The following is an 18,698-nucleotide window of genomic DNA, read 5'->3' on the forward strand; positions in this document are numbered from 1 at the left end:
ATTTTATTATTATTATTATTTTTTTTCCCAAGATGACAGTGCATGAACGCGCAGCGGCTCCCCTCTCCCGGAAAATTAGCGTTTTCATGTTTATTATGTTAGTTAAAGTCATTATAAGTGCCTTGCATGCTGGGTCCGATAGGACAGTAATTTCATATGTGCTGTATGTCATGCATATTAACATATTTGACAATAAAGCTGACTTTGACTTTGACACTCCAGTGCCAATGTTTTTGTCATTTTTACTCAAATTGCAGGCACCACAGAATATTGAGTTTTAGGACTCCATAAACATTCAATGCAGAGTAAGAAACCTTACACTCCCTTCTTTTATCAGAAAAAAAAAAAATATTTTGAGCTTACTTGGTTGTAGAGTTATCTGCTTTGGAAGTGGGGGCGGCTGTACAAAAGACAAATGTTGACCCCTCGGGAAGGGAAATACATTGCCAGAGGTCTGACCAATGCTTGAAACGCACACCCAGAAAGAAAAAATAAAACCCGGGAAACAAATTTGGGAATGGCATTATTGAAATCAGAACAGAGTAAATACATTTCGGAGAAAATTATCTTTTTTTTGTTTTTGTTTTTTGTTTTGCATCATTTACTATCGCGATTGTATGACATACGATTGCACACAAATTACATGTCCCAGAGCACTGATTAGACAACCAAATTCATGTGATCATCTGCAGCCCGTGTCATAACAAATTAACATGTTGAGTCGTGTGTGTCTTACCTTTCATGGCAGAGGCTATGTCGAACCCAGACAAAACCCAGGCTAACATCGCGCGCTTCAGTGGACGCCCACTGCAGTAACTCAAAACATCTCCAACGGGCCCCCTTTAAAAGCTGTCAAGTGCCCCGCACAGCAAAGTAAAGTGCGTACCATTTGTCACCCCTTTATCATTTAATATCTGGTTATATCAAAACAGCCTTTAGGTCATACTCACTGGGGAATTGATGGCTTCACTGTGTGCTAAGTGGAGCTTTCATCCTGCGTTACAGCACAATCATAATGGTTCCACATTCCCAGCCCTGCGCAACACTCAATAAACGTAACTAACAAAGCACACAGGATGCACACATTGCTTTGAATTCCTCTGGGTACACTTGGGCGAGTATTCAAAGGCTTCCTTCTGAACAGCAACCACGTAAAGAAGTTATCTTGTACTAGTGAGCAAGATAATTGATGTGCTCTCTGGCACAGTCACAGGGGACCGGCCGGCTTAACTGTTTGTGGCGAGAGTGTCTAAGCGATTTAATTGACTCGTTCCACTGCCTCGAATCACTGGTGTCGTATTTATTCCATCATTATTAGCTGTTCAGGAAAAAAAATAAATGACAACCGACGTCACTTTTTTGTTTCCCAACTGACATCAGAAAAACGTTTTATAGCATCTAAAATACCCAAAACACGCAGTATGATATTTTTAGTCAAATGCAAAACACCAATAAAAATGACTTGAAGTGTCCAAAATATGGAAGAAATTGAGCTGCGAATTGGGCATTTTCAGAAAGTCCCGCCCCCAGTTCGTGACGTCACGCCAAGACGTCTTGCATTGCTTGTGAATCAAAACAAGATTCGGAGAATATGCTTTCTTTTTACACATCCAGTTATGAATATGATTCAAATAGTTCTGAAGAGGAAAGCATACATGTTTGCAATCGATTAAAGAATGTATTTGTGCCATTTTGAGGCAACATTGGGGGAAAATCTCTCACCCAAAAAAAGAGGCACAAAATGGCGACCTCTTGTGGCCACCACCGTTTCCGCAGGCTGATAAATTCCTATATGGCGCTTGGTCGCCCTCTTCTGGCCTTCTGGCGGCGTTTGGGTGCAACACGAGGTCCCCAGACCAAACATGTACAGCAAAATACATTGACGTGATGGAAGGGCGGTCCTTTAGTGACGTCACGTACGGACTCGTCACCAACTCAAAAACAAGACTTCCTGAATATTCTGCGCGAGTCTTAAAATGTAAAATATAGCTATATGCGGAGGAATCTTTGTAAAATACGCTCAGTAGAAGTCATTTGAAGCCATTTTACAAATTATGGACACAACTTGTCCGGAGATGTCGGTTGTCCTTTAAGGCTGTTGTATTTGGATTTTTTTTAAACCTGGTTTATGTACAAACATACATTATGCACAACACCTTAAAGGACAACCAACATCACTTTTTTGTTTCCTAACTGACATCAGAAAAACCTTCAAATGCAAAACACCAATAAAAATTACTTAAAGTGTCCAAAATCTGCAAAAAATTGAGCTGTGAATTGGGCATTTTCAGAAAGTCCCGCCGCCAGTTCGTGACGTCACGCCAAGACGTCTTGCCTTGCTCGAGAATCAAAACAATGGCTTCAGATTCGGAGAATATGCTTTCTTGTTACACATCCAGTTATGAATATGATTCAAATAGTTCTGAAGAGGAAAGTATAAATGTTTACAAGCGAGTAAAGAAGGTCTTCCGGGTCATTTTGAGGGATCAAGACTGATGTGTAGTGTCACAGAAAATGCAGAAGATGGCGCCAGAGCTCCATTGGAAATAGGTTTATTTTTCAGCTTGGATTTTTTGTCAACGAATATCAAAGAGTTGTCTCGGTGTAACATACAACTATTCACCATTGCGTTATTTATGTTTTCCTTCTAATTTCGCCATCAACACGGATCAACACGAAGTTTTCAGACCAAACAAAGTACCGCAAAATGCATTGAGGTGATGCAAGGTATGTCCTTTCTCAGTCAGGGGCGTTCCTTCAGTGACGTAAGGTGAGGACTCGTCACCAACTCAAGAAACAAAACTTCCGGAATATTCAGCGCGAGTCTTAAAACATAGCTATATGCGGTGGAATCTTTGTAAAATACGCCAAGTAAAAGTCATTTGAAGCGATTTTAAAATTATGGACACAACTTGGCCAGAGACGTCGGTTGTCCTTTCAAGGACAACCGACTTCTTTAATCGAATGCAAACATTTATGCTTTCCTCTTCAGAACTATTTGAATCAGATTCATAACCTATGAGTAACAACAAAGCATCTTGTCCGAATCTGAAGCCATTGTTTTGATTCTCGAGCAAGGCAAGACGTCTTGACGTGACACCACGAACAAGCGGGCAGGACCTTCTGAAACTGGCCACTTCCGGGTTCTATTTGAAGTAGTTTTTAGACACTTTAAGTCATTTTTATTGGTGTTTTGCATTTGACTAAAAATATCAGTCTGTGTTTTAGGTATTTTAGATGCTATAAAACGTTTTTCTGAAATTCAGGCTGCTCAATCATGTCACTTTGTCACCTCTTTCACTGTTGTTAAGGTCGTGCCCATTGTTGTTGACCTGCGACCCCCACCTCTATGAGCCTGCAATATTTAGCCCTGGCCCTTGAATGCTCAAATGGAAGTTTCACACTCATGCCCTTTCACGTCAAATGATGAAAAAAGGAGCTTTATGATCCCCGGTGGCCTCTGTCAGAACATTTTGGCCTTGCCAAAAGAAGAGCCACAAAAAAAGTGAGCTTGTTAGACTGTCCTGGTTTGAGGCTTTATCTGTGTCTGCTGAAGCTGAAATGTGCAACACATGCACACACACACGGATTTCCCTTTGGTAGTTTCTTTCTTTCTTTTGCAATTTATAGTTTATTATGGTTTTACACGTCCATACAGTCAGTGAAAAGGAAAAAAAGCATATCTTCTACATCTGTTAATATGCTGAAATAGTTCCATTTTAAAATAACCAAAATTAGGCGAGTAATACAAAACATGTAAGGACTAGTAATGCATTCGATAATACAACAGTGTAACCATTTTTTATAATATAATAAAATGAAAACAAAGAAAGAAAAGAGACAAAAAAGGGGGTGTAATTTTTGACTCATAACGCTTTCTGTTACAGCGGTTTGAATGCAGGCTCAAATAGGACACTTTTGTAATTTCATACACTTATATTTGTTGTGGGAAAGCCCTTTCCTACTGCCAATTACATCACCATCCAAAACTGTGTAGTTCGTTATACTTTACCGCAGTATTTATTCCTTTTTAGTGTTGGGGGGAAAAAATGAATGATGCATCTTTTTTTTAATGCCACAATCCCTGGTACAATTAAGATGGTCATCATACACACAAAAAAACGTTTTTCCTGTCGCATTAGAAATGCTCACCAACAGATGATTAATTCTATAATAATAATCATAATAATCTAAATATTTATGAGCACCTTTCAAAACTCTCAAGGACACTTTACAGTCACAATGACAAGAACAGTAAAACCACAGGTAACATAAATATTAAGAGATTAATCTACACAGAGAATGCTATTTTCAATAGATTCGTTTTGAGGTGAAATTCGAAGGTGGGAAGAGAATCAATATTTCAGATTTTGGGTGGAAGGGAGTTCCAGAGTTTGGGGGCAGAGTGGCTGAAAGCTCTGCAATCCATCGTGCTGAGATGGGCATTCCCAAGTCAAGATTGCCATATCCAATGCTTATGTAAATCCGTTATATTTACAATTCTATTTTGAAGGTGTGCCACGTACATTTTAATTGATTTACATTGATTATGCCACAGTGTAATACCTATCTTTTGCGCTGCCCATTGTCACCCAAGTGTTCCCCATCGCCTCCCTTCTCCGAACGCCGGCTTTCACTCACCACAGCGACCCGCCCTTCTACAAGGACTTGGTTGCCTGGAGACAGGATTCACTCCCCATTGTATGACGACAAAGGTGGAAGGATGGGTGGGGGGTGGGGTCGAACAGAGATGCAATCAGTGACACCGGAGAGAATTGGAGGCCTCCTAGAGTCACTCCACAAGTTGGAGGGCAGGGCGGGATAATGAAACAGACAGTTGGCACAATTGCTGGATGAAAGTCGATGAGAGGAAGCAAGAGGATTGAATGAGCCATGCTGACACCCTGAATTCCTTCTGCTCATTTCCGGGTTCTCAGTAACCATGCTGGGATTTACAGGGCAATGGAATCAGGGGTGAGTTTGACACTTACAAAGACACATGGGGCCATACACAGTTAGGGACGCCGCAAATCATGTGTTGCCCTCCCTACTGCTTTGAAACGTAAATATTATCTTCGTATCCTATCAAACCTGAGCTCACATTAACTGCTGTGTATGTTTGTTTAACAGCTGGATTTACGACTAGTCTAGTGACGTAATCTGTTATATTATCTTCGAAAGCAAAGGTCGGTGTGCTTCTTTTGATGCATGTCGTACGGAATGTAGGCTGACGGCTGATTGGGTTCCTGCACTGCTTTTCTCAGAGTTTCTGTTTAGGCTGTATTTCCAGACATCAGTGATGCTAGCTCAATAGATTAAAACATTTTTGCACCATATAGGCTGATAACATTTATCAGCTGTCCACTAGAGTACAGGTGTCAGTGTCAAGGCCCAGGGGCCAAATCTGGCCCGCCACATCATTTTATTCGGCCCGCAAAAGCAAATCAAACTCGTGAAATTCCATGATGCCGAACCAACATTTCAAATTGTCCCATGCAGACCAGAATAACAGTCTTTTTTAACTTCAAATTCAAAAAATTAGTTATTCATTAATTTGTTGTGGTAATATGTGGAAGGGATTAAACATTCTAATGGCTTCCCCAAATTCACAACGGCCCATAAGAAGAAACCGTAGGTACAATGTGGCCCGCGGCAAAAAATGAGTTTTACACCTTGACACTATAGCAGGGGTGCTCACACCTTTTCAACATGAGAGCTAGTTTTGAAATGACCAGGCCAAGATGATCTACCCACTGTATTTATTGAGAAATATATTGGGGATTCTTGCAATTTATGTTGATGTATAACCACATATTTTGCACAATACAACATAATTATGTACTTTTATTGCTATTACCTGAGTTTACTTTGATAACTGGAAGACAAGACAAGCATATTTTGAAAATGTCACAGTGGAAAAAAACTCCCATTGCATATGAAAGTGAAACTTCTCATTTTGTCCAGCTCCCTGACTCATTTTTATACCATATCTTACGTTTAAGAGGAAAAAAAGAGCAAAAAAGTTACGATGTGACTAATTACTAGTTTAATTTTGCAATGCTCAGGGGTGTTGTTTGAGCACGCAAACTACTGTACCTTATAGCATGGAAGTGACAAATGCAGTATCTGAGATTTTGCAAATACGTATTGTTAAAGCTTTGAATACTGGATGCAAATTATTCACTGCAAGTGCACAAGTACTTAGGGCGTCATGTTTTACAATAGAATGTGGAAGCTGAAAACTTGTGTCAAAGTATTATCCGGGTATATTGAATATTTGTTTTTGTTGTACATAAGGTAACACTTTTGGGCTGTGACTAAATAAAAAAAAAACCAAATAAATACTGTTGTAAGCAAATCACTGTCTCCAAATTGTTACTTAATTTATAGAGATGTTAGTTTGTTCGATAATTGAATGAGTTGTGTTGGTCTTCTTTGGAATAACAATCACTCATTTTCATGGTTCCCATATTCAACATTCAAAATTGTAACTTTTCTGAGTCTGTGTCTTGGCTGCAGTTGCAGTTTCCTGTCGTTGTTCATACTCAATCAAAGTCATTTGCATTTCACAAAGTCCCTCTAGTAGCAGCTGTTCATGCACTCGCTGGATTTGACGGCTTTATAACTTCCCATGTGTGGACTGAATTTGGAATCAACCGATACTCTCGGTCTGTGTTCCTCTGCCCTGGCACTGCTGTCACCTGCAGGCCACCCGCCAAGCATCCTTTTCGTACTCAAAGCTCACATGATATCATGTGTTGACACACTTTCACATTTGTGTGGATTGACTGCATTTTAGGCAAATCCTACATGGGATTAATTTACCCGTGGATTAAACTGCAGGTAGTTTTGTTTACTGAACGCATTTTTTCCCACTTTACAAGCACCTTAGAAACAAAATTACCAAGATTCCCTGTCAGTTATTTTTTAATCAATTGTGAGAGTGACAGTTTTCTCTATATTGCTTTCCTTGTCTTTGAAAATCTATCAAAATGTTCAAACGACCAGCTGGAGCGCTGATGGCCATGTTGAAAAAGCATGTTTGGGAGCTCAATAGCTGTAAGCCCCAGCAACAGTGCTTGTGACTGTACACATATTTTAATTCAGTTGTGCAAATATGGCCCAGTTCCAACATGAAATTGGGCTGATGGTTGTGAAATGAGGCAGAAAGCTCAACCTTTAGCTACCGCTGTTTATACTCACAGGGAAAAGATCTTGGACCTTACTTTTTATTCAATTGTATTGCGTCCTAAAATGTTTTAAAATGATTCTTCAGAGAAAAAATTATGACAGAATTACATTTACATTTTTGATACCTTGGCAGTCACATTGACCTTGCACATGCGTCATGCTATGTGTATGTAAATGCGGTTGAAACAACTGAGGGGGATGCCCACACTCCCTTAGTCTGTCACATTAATAAAACAGATGATGTGTTTCAATTGCTACGGAGAAGGTTGGATAGCCTTTGAAAGGATGTTGTACAAAGCTGGAGCTGCTTGTTTTTGTGAAAATCTCTGTTGGCTGGAAATAATCTCATTATTGAAAACCTTCCAGAAGGAATATGCAGATTTTTCTGTTCATGAAGATTTCACTGTTGCATGGTTTGGCTCCTTTTACAATCACTTTAATTACCTTCGCAATTAGCCATCTCCCATGTCATTGTGTAGGAACTCGGTAAGCGAGAAATGTGAGTTAAAATGATGACTTTATTTTTATCCAGTAAGGATAATCAACCACACTTTCATTTACAATATTTTCCACGCAATTGGGTGCTTAGAATATTAGGCGCACCTTCATTGAATGACCTATTTTAAAACTGTTCATATGTAGGGTTCACTGCATTATAAGACACGTAAAATTGAAACTACAGTAGTCGCTGCGGTGCCACTAAAGGGAGTACAATACATTTATGTTGCTGTACGTATATTGCGCTTTCAGAACAGCTGTAACAAAACACTTTATGGGATATTTAAAATATTATGTCCAATAAATAAAAACATTTATCATTATATAAAAGGCACATACAAAGCGCAATGTCAGCCTTTGAGAAAAATGAATGCTCTTAGATACGCCTGATAATATGGAAAATATGGTAACTCTTTTTTTATTACCTGATACTATTGTATGTGCCTTGTATATAATCTCATCTCATCTCATTTTCCGTACCGCTTATTCCTCAGTGGGGCCACAGGGAGGGGTCCTCTGCCCCTCCAACCTGAGAGTAGGGACCTATCATAGCTGTGTCCGGTGCCACCATGTCTGGACATTAGGGATATATAAATAGGGCCGATACGACCAGTCAGACTTTAGTTCGCTGACGAAGCCTCTTGGATAGGAGGCGAAACGTCCGAAACCTTCAAAATTATACAGATGACGGCTGAAGAAACCTTCTCATCAATACCTGATACTATGGAAAATATGTTCTCTTTCTTTATTATTTTTATCTGCAGTATTTTTAAATGGCCTGAATTTGTGTCTTCTCTTTGACATTATGAGTGTGACACATTGATGGTGCAATTTGTCAGTGACAAACCCAGAACTTTGCTTTTATTTTATTGTTAGTATTTCTATTCTTTTTTTTAAGCCACAACTCACTGACTGTTTTACGGATTTGAATGCGTTGAGACAGCATGTGACTTTTATTCTCCATGCACAGTTCTGTGCTGGCATTTAAATCTGTCATTGAATGGAGAAATTTAGCCCAGGTGATGTCACTTTTTAATGATGCCAAATTGTGTTTAGGAAGAATTGCAGAGTTTAAGGGGCTCCAGCGTTTATTGGTTTTTCCCCTTCCCTCAGTTAAGCTATGCTCCGTTACTGTGTGTTTTACATAATGCATATTTTAAGAGGTACTTCACTGCTACAACGAGATGTAGTCATAGTTATTTTATGAGTGCAGCATTCTTGGAACCAAAACATTTGACAGCATACCGGTTTTCCCTTTTTTTTAATCTTTTGTGCAAATCTTTGCAGATTTCCTCAGTGACAAAAACTAATTATTGCACATGATTAATTCTGCTCTACCTCAGACTATTTCTAACTCCGTGCTGTGGTTTTAGCATATGCAATTGTTGGCACTCATTCTCTACTTGTGTCTCCTGACAGGTTCGACCATTGGACTGGAGATAATATCCTCAGGGCCGACATCCATTGAGAAAGCCAGTGGTGAAAGTGTAAAACTAGAATTCATGTTCAGTTTAGGCCCCCAGGATTCTGGTCCACTGGATATTGAATGGAGCCTTCTGTCCTCAGACAACCAGAAGGAAGACAAAGTGGTAAGTGCAAACCTGGAAAAATCGAATAAGAAACATTCGGATGCCCAATATTATTATTATTATTATTATTATTGTTGTTGTTGTTGTTGTTGTGAAATCATGAGAATCATTTCAACCAGTTCGGTTTCTGCACAAATAGATTTTCATCAACCAAACACATGGACAAAATTGTTGCACCTTTTTGGTGGAGTTGAAACATTGCGGTAGAAGTCACACTTCCAGTCTGAGACAATTTGATCAAAATTGGCCAAAATAATTCAAGGTACCATCATCTGTGTCATGATTGTTTTTAAATAATACTGTCAGACCAGCAATTCCTGACTTTTGAAATATTGCCATTTTTGTCAGTTTCAAGGTCCTTCAATGACAATTTTGGGGTTTTATGTATTCATTTATTTTCATGGAAAGGGCCCCGATAGTTTTGTCATTGAGTGTGCACGCCCACAAAGTGAAATAAGTCAGACCGTTGGTGTGATAGATTGGGCGGCGCGTGGGATTTCGCATCAATGTACCGTGCTTGCATGGTTTATTAAACAAAAAGTGAAATGGATTACAGCGCCAGACATGACTTGTGTATTTTTATAAGGGCTTTCATTATATGCAGTATGTATGAGCACATGTAATTTGAGCCACATTCATTCCCAGTGAGTTTATTCTCTCGCCTTTTACTTTGTTATACACACACATGCTCTCACACAGGTACACACACACACACACAGTCTTTTTTTCTAGCCAGTGTCTTTCCTTTCCAGCTTGGCGCTAAGCCACATAAAGGGAGATGAACTACATAACGACAGGCCTCCAATTAATGCCCACATACCCTCAAGGCTGTTATTGACAGAGAATTTTGGGAAACTTTGCATTAACTCCAATTCAATTGTGTGAGATCTGGAATCCAATAAATTTATATCACCAAACCTTTTTAGATATTTTTTTATGGCTTTAAAATATGAGTTCATTCAGATTGTAACTGTAAGGAAAAATATTGAATGGACCGGGTGGTATATCATTATCGTATATGCAAATTGAGATATCGACATTCAATATATCATCAAAATTAGGACGCTATCGGTTACGCCACCTCTGTCATGCTGGCATATTAGGTAAAGCTCATCCAAACCAATCACACACTTCCTTTAAAGTTTTGCATTGATAGACAGCGAAAGCCAGCCAATGCAAATCCTCTTGCGGTGCACATATCTATGAAATTTCATTCACGTGATACGGCAGCCTTACAAGCGTGTTTTAAGTAAGATGAGACGTTGAAAATTGGCTCACAATAGTTTGTAATACAAAAAAATCAGAGTCGTGTTAATGATCTTCGAACCTAACTTGATTTTGCTAAGAAGGATTTTGTGCCACGTCGACTCTGCTAAACAGAACTGCTCCAATATATAAAAAAAATGTGGTTCAGCGTCTATCCCTTTTCTAATGTTAAAGTCTTAAACTCTTCAATTTTCTGGCAGTCAGTTTTTCATTGTGCAAGTTCAGCTTTTCTTGGCACCCTAGATAAATAGAAGATGATTGGTTATGACTGGTAACACTGTGAAAAGTACCAAGAGAACAATTATAGGGAAGAAAAACACAACTCCTGCGATCAGAGGGCAATTATCTCAGAAAAAAAAGAACTTCTTGCATTTCTACATTAAATGTCATTAATAGTCTTTTGAGCAGAGGACCAGAAAAGTTTTCTTTCATTTAAGCGTATGAAAGCCCTTTTATAGCTTGATTGAAAATGTTATTAACATTTTTACAGTCTCAATTGTAGCTTTCTACTGAACAGTACCAGCACTGTTTGAAAACCGGGCCACATTAGCCATGTCAGTCGAAAACAAAGCAGCCTAACAAACAACAAGGGGGGACACATTAAATTATGGGTGATGGCAACTTTTGGCTATGGTAGAAAAACAAAAACCGTGGCAGCAAAATAGAAACTTTGGAGTATTTTACCACAATTTTAATAACCAGGGGTGTTTTCACATTAACACCCTTCAAGGACAACCGACACCATTTTTTTGTTTCCTACCTGACATCAGAAAAACGTTTTATAGCATCTAAAATAGCCAAAGCACCTAAGCTGATATTTTTAGTCAAATGCAAAACACCAATAAAAATGAGTTAAAGTCCCAAAAGCGAGTTTCCAAAGGTCCCGCCCCCTTGTTCGTGACGTCACGCCAGGACGTCTTGCTTTGCTCTAGAACAGGGGTCTCAAACTCAATTTACCCGGGGGCCGCTGGAAGCAGAGTCTGGGTGAGGCTGGGCCGCATCAGGATTTTCACAAGAAAAGCACAGATAAAACATTCCAATGTTCTCAAAATCTTTATTTTTAACACAAAAAAACGAATTAAATGAATAAATGGAAAAATGAATAAAAAATGAATTAACCAGTAATAAATGAATAAAATAATTATAATGATCATAAGGCACATACAGACGACTGAAAAAAAAAAAACACAGGAAACTAATTATTTTAATAAAGTTTCAAATGTCTCTATTCACAGTTCTTTAACCTTTAACTTTATGAACATAAATAAAATATTGAACATGAACTGTCCTAAACATGGCTTCTCTTGCCTACTTCTTGCTGCTAGAGACCTGGCAGCACTTCTTTTCACAAAGCCGAGCCACATTTGGCTTGAGGGAGGAGGCAGTGGAGACTCTGAGTAGGGCTTGAAGATGCTCATCAGTTAGTCTGGACCTGTACTTGGACTTATTAAAGTTCAATGTGGAGAAAAGCTTCTCACATAAGTATGTGCTCCCAAAAAGACACATGGTCCGCTCGAACATTTGGGAAAGTTGAGGGAAGCTGAGGGTTAACTCTCTCAAACATTGCCCAAGCTTGTCTGCTTCTCCATTCACATCCCTGAACTTGGCTTTGAGTGCAGAGTGGCACTGTAGGTCACAGAGCTCCATTTGGAACACAGGAGGGGCATCTTGCACATCAAAAGAGAATGGGTCCGCAAAAAATTGAAATGTGGCTTTGTGCGTCGTGAAGTCTGCAAATCTGTGATTAAATTCCCTCTGTAGCTCCAAAATTACCATTTGTTCAGCGGTTTGTTCAGCTCCACACACAAGTTTCATTTATATCAATCATGCGGGCCGCACTAACATTAGTCTTTCATGTCAAGGCGGGCATATTCTTTCAGGGGCGGCAGTTGGCCCGCGGGCCACGATTTTGAGACCACTGCTCTACAATCAAAACAATGGCTTCAGATTCGGAAAAGATGCTTTCTTGTTACTCATCCAGTAATGAATATGATTCAAATAGTTCTGAAGAGGAACGCATAAATGTTTGCAATTGATTAGAGAAGTGTCACGGTTTGCGAGGTGGTGATGGCAGGTGCGGATCCCAAAAAGCAGGCAGGAGGGAGCAGGAGGTTGTATTTGAGAAATTGTATTAAAATAAAGTCATCTGAACAGAAAAAAGTGTCAAAAGAAAACCAAGTGTAAAAGTCCGCCAAGGTTAAACAAACACATGCACTGCACAGCGTACAATGCATGTGATTGCAGACAAAGCATGGAACAAACAATGAACCGACACCAGATGGTCGTTCCGGGTGTCCTTTAAAGTGTCAGTGATTAAAACGAGCAGCACCTGCGAGGCTGCAGGCAGGGCTGACTTCGCTACCCGTTGGTCGCCAATCTGATCGGGATGACCAGCACCTGTGCAGGTGCAGGCGGGGCCGACAGCGCCCCCCGTTGGTCGCCAACCAGATCATGACAAGAAGTCCTTCCGGATCAATTCGAGCCGTCAGGACTCCCATGTAGCGTTCCAGAAAATGCACAAATGGCGCCCAAGCTCCGTTGGAAATGGGCTGATTTTTCTGCTGGGAATTTGTGTCAACTGGTATGGAATAGTAGTCTTGGTGCAACACACGATTCACCATCATTCGGGTTATTTATGTTTTACTTCTAATTTCGCCATCAACACGGATCAACACGATTTTTTCAGACCAAACAACGTACCCAAAATGCATTGTGTGTCGCTTTCTCGATCAGGGGCATTCCAGACGTGACGTCACGTCTGGAATCGTCACCAACTCGAAAACAAGACTTCCTGAATATTCAGTGCGAGTCTTATAACGTAAAATATAGCGCTATGCGGTGGAATCTTTGTAAAATGCGCTCAGTAAAAGTCATTTCAAGTGATTTCGCAAACAAAGTAACCAAGCACAGCTCAATTCTAAACATGGCTCACGTTTTTGATGCTAAAGCTGTCTGACATAAGCCCGATATAACCCTGCATATTAACAATTTTTTCCCTGGGTGACTAGTCATTCTATCAATGGTTTTTCTTTTTTTTGCTTGGCATTCATTAGCGCAGCATCGTTAGCATCAGTAGCAAACACTGATATACTAACAACAGTGACATAATAACATGCTGCTTACATGTTAAAAAAGTAAGATGATGACATGACTAAAGATGGAATTCCATTCAGACCATTTATTTATTGGAGTCACTAAGTTATGTTGACTTCTTTTTCCTGAGCCAAAACAATGTGAACCTCGCTCCGTTGAATCCAAGTTGTGTTACTTCAGTTGCTTTTGACTTGCGAGTCCTTTCAGCAATTCATCTTCATGTTAATGCCCACAATTTTCACTGTGAACATCGATATTGTTCACAAAGCCATTAATTAATTCAGAACAGATAAAGTGAGCAATTTGTATGAGACAATAAGGCACAGAGAGCACCATGTCAGGCCTAGTAGGTACTGTCATTGAAAAGAGGGACACATTTTAACATTTTTTGGGGGAAAAACACAATTTTTACATAGATCAGGTATAATCAGATGTATTATACCTCATTCAGGCTTGGTTCGGTGAACTGAATCATTTCTTTGACAGGCATTACCAATTACATTTGTAACGGGCCAAAGTTATTATGATTGGAATAGTTAGTATGTTGTGGAGAGGTGCTCTCTACTGCACAAAACACTAAGCACTGCTACTCAGTTTGACTCTCACCTTTAAAATCCATTGTGTGCATGTATTCAAGCATTGCAGTCCTTTAATTTGCCTCCGAAATAATTTACACCTCTTCCTTGTTCCTCACCATGCAACGGCAACACATGGCAATGACCTCATATGTGCCATATTCCAAATAAAAGTCAAAGTTTATAATCCCTGCAGACTGAGATGTCTACAGAGAACGCCCTGGCCAGGTGGTTATTTGATCTATGTCTCCTGGTTGTTATGACCTTAAGTGCCGTGGTGCTCCTCTATCTATTGCCTCCCCACCAACTTGTCTTGCCATGTGGTTTTTATTTTAATTCCCCAATGCTCTTTGGAAGACTTAATGATTTTCGGGGTCATAGTGTTTTACAGATTTAAAAAAAAAGTGCTGTGAGGTGTGTAAAAATACTCCCGTCCGTGCACCCTTAAGCATTCAGTCAGAATTCGTGTCTGGCTGAGCTCAGAGCTATTTAATTTCCTCTTCTTTGTGGTCTCATCTCACATATTGCTGTTATTACTGCCCACTTTCGGTTCCCCGGTGAAAGTTGAAACATCCAATTCCCTCCCTGCTGACAACCATGTGGAATTTTAACTGAATTACCCGTGAAGGTTAATATGTACAAGATGAGCACTGACCCCCGTTACCCTTTCCTGATACCACTCCGGTCCATGCTTGCAGAACCGCAAGCTATTCTTCATTTCAAAATGGGTTAGGGAGGCCAACTCGAGCTTCGTTGACTGATTTTCCTCTTCACTTCATCTGATAGTTTTGCCTCTACCAATATCTTAATTATTCTCGGTCTCGTACTATGTTTAGTCCCCACCTCCACCCCTTTCAGTCCACCCTGGGGTATTGCTATGAATGTCTCATGCTCATCATGGCAGCAAAAACCCTGATATTGTCTCGCCTAGTTATGAAGAAAAATGTTCCACACTACAAATGTTCTTTTTGTCTCCACCTGGCCTTGATTTTTCGGTATTTTTGCACTGGTCTTAAGATCCGTAAAGTGGGTGTGTTTGTCTAGGTGGATGGGGGAGTGGACATAATTGTGGTCCCCTGTCCTTTGTTGACACAGCAGGTGTTGATTTGACTCCACACTGGCCACTTTGTTTGTTCCACCTTGGAGCCCAGTAGGGAAGACTGAAGGACATTGTGATATAAAAGAGCTTTACTTTTACTCCTCTGGAGAGTTTTCTCAATTCCTTGACCAAATAACTCTTGACACTGTGTAATACATGTTACATATCATGCACACGCATACGTGTACAGTCAATATGACAGATGGTAACGTGTGTTCTAGCCACTGTTTAGTGTGTCTAGCTTTCCATTTTTATGTCACTCGAGCTGCCGCTGCGACCTTGCTTCTTAGCAAAATGTACAACGCATGATTTGCCTCCGCTGTTTGGCAACCGATTATCTTGGTACATTGTTGTACTTCATGCCACAACTCAGGGAGGCGCAGGCATGATCTGAAACCACGTTTGGTAAATGGCAGCAAATCTCACTCTCGTCTGTGAAGACTGAAACTGTGAATTGACGATAATTGGCTTCATCGGCTGCTCTGGCAGTGCCCTATTGCGATAAATATTTACTGACTGTGCTCTGCAATTGACTGGAATCCAGTTCAGGGTGTACCCCGCCGACTGCCCGAAGACAGCTGGGATAGTTTCCAGCACGCCTGCGCCCCCTTGTTAAGATAAACTGATAAGAAAATAGATGGATGGATATTTTCCAAGAAACTGGCAAGTATTTGGAACTGTTCTCAATTCCCTCCAATTTGTCTGAGGCCCCAGCGCCTGCTGAAAACTGCCACAAAGCATGATGCTGTCACCATGTTTCACTGTACGTATGGTGCGCTTTTGGTGATGAGCGGTGTGTATTGGTGCCAAACCCTCCTTCTGGGAGGATGGCCAAAAAGTCAATTTGGGAGATTTCAGTTTGTTGACTGGGACATGGATGTTTTTTTTTCTAAGCTAAGGCTTCTTCCATCTTACCATCCTACCCTATATACAAGACATATGTGAAAGATGAATCTTTGTGTTTCCAACTACTAAAAAGCACACAGGTACTAGCCAGACATTCATGCAGCTCCTCCAGTGTTGCTATCAGTCTCTGGGCACCCTCACTGACTCGCTTTGTGCCACATTTTCTCCAATTGAAGATGTCGCTCTTCACTGTGTTCGATGATATGTTTAATGCATCGGAAATTCTTGCGCACCCTTCCTCTGACTGATACCTTTCTACAATGTGAATTCGTCTGATGCTGCAGAAGCCTTTTGCAGGCAATGGCTGTTGCTTTTAAATGTGGAGAAAAACAAGTCAGAAAAAGATATGCCAATTCCCATTTGTCATACGTTTGAATTTGATTGGTTTATTCTGAGAACAACCACAACCCAGTTGCTCATTATTACGTTCAGTATTGAACTTCAGATTCGGAAAAGATGCTTTCTTGTTACTCATCCAGTAATGAATATGATTCAAATAGTTCTGAAGAGGAACGCATAAATGTTTGCAATTGATTAAAGAAGTGTCACGGTTTGCGAGGTGGTGATGGCGGGTGCGGATCCCAAAAAGCAGGCAGGAGGGAGCAGGAGGTTGTATTTGAGAAATTGTATTAAAATAAAGTCATCTGAACAGAAAAAAGTGTCAAAAGAAAACCAAGTGTAAAAGTCCGCCAAGGTTAAACAAACACATGCACTGCACAGCGTACAATGCATGTGATTGCAGACAAAGCATGCAACAAACATGCAGCAAACAATAAACCGACACCAGATGGTCGTGCCGGGTGTCCTTTTAAGTGTCAGTGATTAAAACGAGCAGCACCTGCGAGGCTGCAGGCAGGGCTGACTTCGCTACCCGTTGGTCGCCAATCTGATCGGGACGACCAGCACCTGTGCAGGTGCAGGCGGGGCCGACAGCGCCCCCCGTTGGTCGCCAACCAGATCATGACAAGAAGTCCTTCCGGATCAATTCGAGCCGTCAGGACTCCCATGTAGCGTTCCAGAAAATGCACAAATGGCGCCCAAGCTCCGTTGGAAATGGGCTGATTTTTCTGCTGGGAATTTGTGTCAACTGGTATGGAATAGTAGTCTTGGTGCAACACACGATTCACCATCATTCGGGTTATTTATGTTTTACTTCTAATTTCGCCATCAACACGGATCAACACGATTTTTTCAGACCAAACAACGTACCCAAAATGCATTGTGTGTCGCTTTCTCGATCAGGGGCATTCCAGATGTGACGTCACGTCTGCAATCGTCACCAACTCGAAAACAAGACTTCCTGAATATTCAGCGCGAGTCTTATAACGTAAAATATAGCGCTATGCGGTGGAATCTTTGTAAAATGCGCTCAGTAGAAGTCATTTCAAGTGATTTCGCAAACAAAGCAAACAGCAAACAAAGTAACCAAGCACAGCTCAATTCTAAACATGGCTCACGATTTTGATGCTAAAGCTGTCTGACATAAGCCCGATATAACCCTGCATATTAACAATTTTTTCCCCGGGTGACTAGTCATTCTATCAATGGTTTTTCTTTTTTTTGCTTGGCATTCATTAGCGCAGCATCGTTAGCATCAGTAGCAAACACTGATATACTAACAACAGTGACATAATAACATGCTGCCTACATGTTAAAAAAGTAAGATGATGACATGACTAAAGATGGAATTCCATTCAGACCATTTATTTATTGGAGTAACTAAGTTATGTTGACTTCTTTTTCCTGAGCCAAAACAATATGAACCTCGCTCCGTTTGAATCCAAATTGTGTTACTTCAGTTGCTTTTGACTTGCGAGTCCTTTCAGCAATTCATCTTCGTGTTTATGCCCACAATTTTCACTGTGAACATGGCTATTGTTCACAAAGCCATTAATTAATTCAGAACAGATAAAGTGAGCAATTTGTATGAGACAATAAGGCACAGAGAGCACCATGTCAGGCCTAGTAGGTACTGTCATTGAAAAGAGGGACACATTTTAACATTTTTTGGGGGGAAAACACAATTTTTACATAGATCAGGTATAATTAGATGTATTATACCTCATTCAGGCTTGGTTCGGTGAACTGAATCATTTCTTTGACAGGCATTACCAATTACATTTGTAACGGGCCAAAGTTATTATGATTGGAATAGTTAGTATGTTGTGGAGAGGTGCTATCTACTGCACAAAACACTAAGCACTGCTACTCAGTTTGACTCTCACCTTTAAAATCCATTGTGTGCATGTATTCAAGCATTGCAGTCCTTTAATTTGCCTCCGAAATAATTTACACCTCTTCCTTGTTCCTCACCATGCAACGGCAACACATGGCAATGACCTCATATGTGCCATATTCCAAATAAAAGTCAAAGTTTATAATCCCTGCAGACTGAGATGTCTACAGAGAACGCTCTGGCCAGGTGGTTATTTGATCTATGTCTCCTGGTTGTTATGACCTTAAGTGCTGTGGTGCTCCTCT

At 40.4% G+C, this 18,698-nt stretch overlaps 1 protein-coding gene across 1 annotated transcript in view; it reads left to right on the forward strand.

Annotated features, from left to right (window-relative positions):
* cxadr (CXADR cell adhesion molecule) overlaps positions 1 to 18,698 on the forward strand; it is a 60,440-nt gene that overhangs the window by 16,845 nt on the left and 24,897 nt on the right. The window contains exon 2 of the mRNA XM_089017497.1: positions 9,109 to 9,278. Within this exon, the coding sequence (XP_088873623.1) occupies positions 9,109 to 9,278 (170 nt within the window). The remainder of the gene's footprint in view (positions 1 to 9,108; positions 9,279 to 18,698) is intronic.

Source organism: Hippocampus bargibanti, linkage group LG16 (genome assembly GCF_051943395.1).
Source record: "Hippocampus bargibanti isolate YZ-2025 linkage group LG16, ASM5194339v1, whole genome shotgun sequence".
Taxonomy (NCBI): Eukaryota; Metazoa; Chordata; class Actinopteri; order Syngnathiformes; family Syngnathidae; genus Hippocampus; species Hippocampus bargibanti.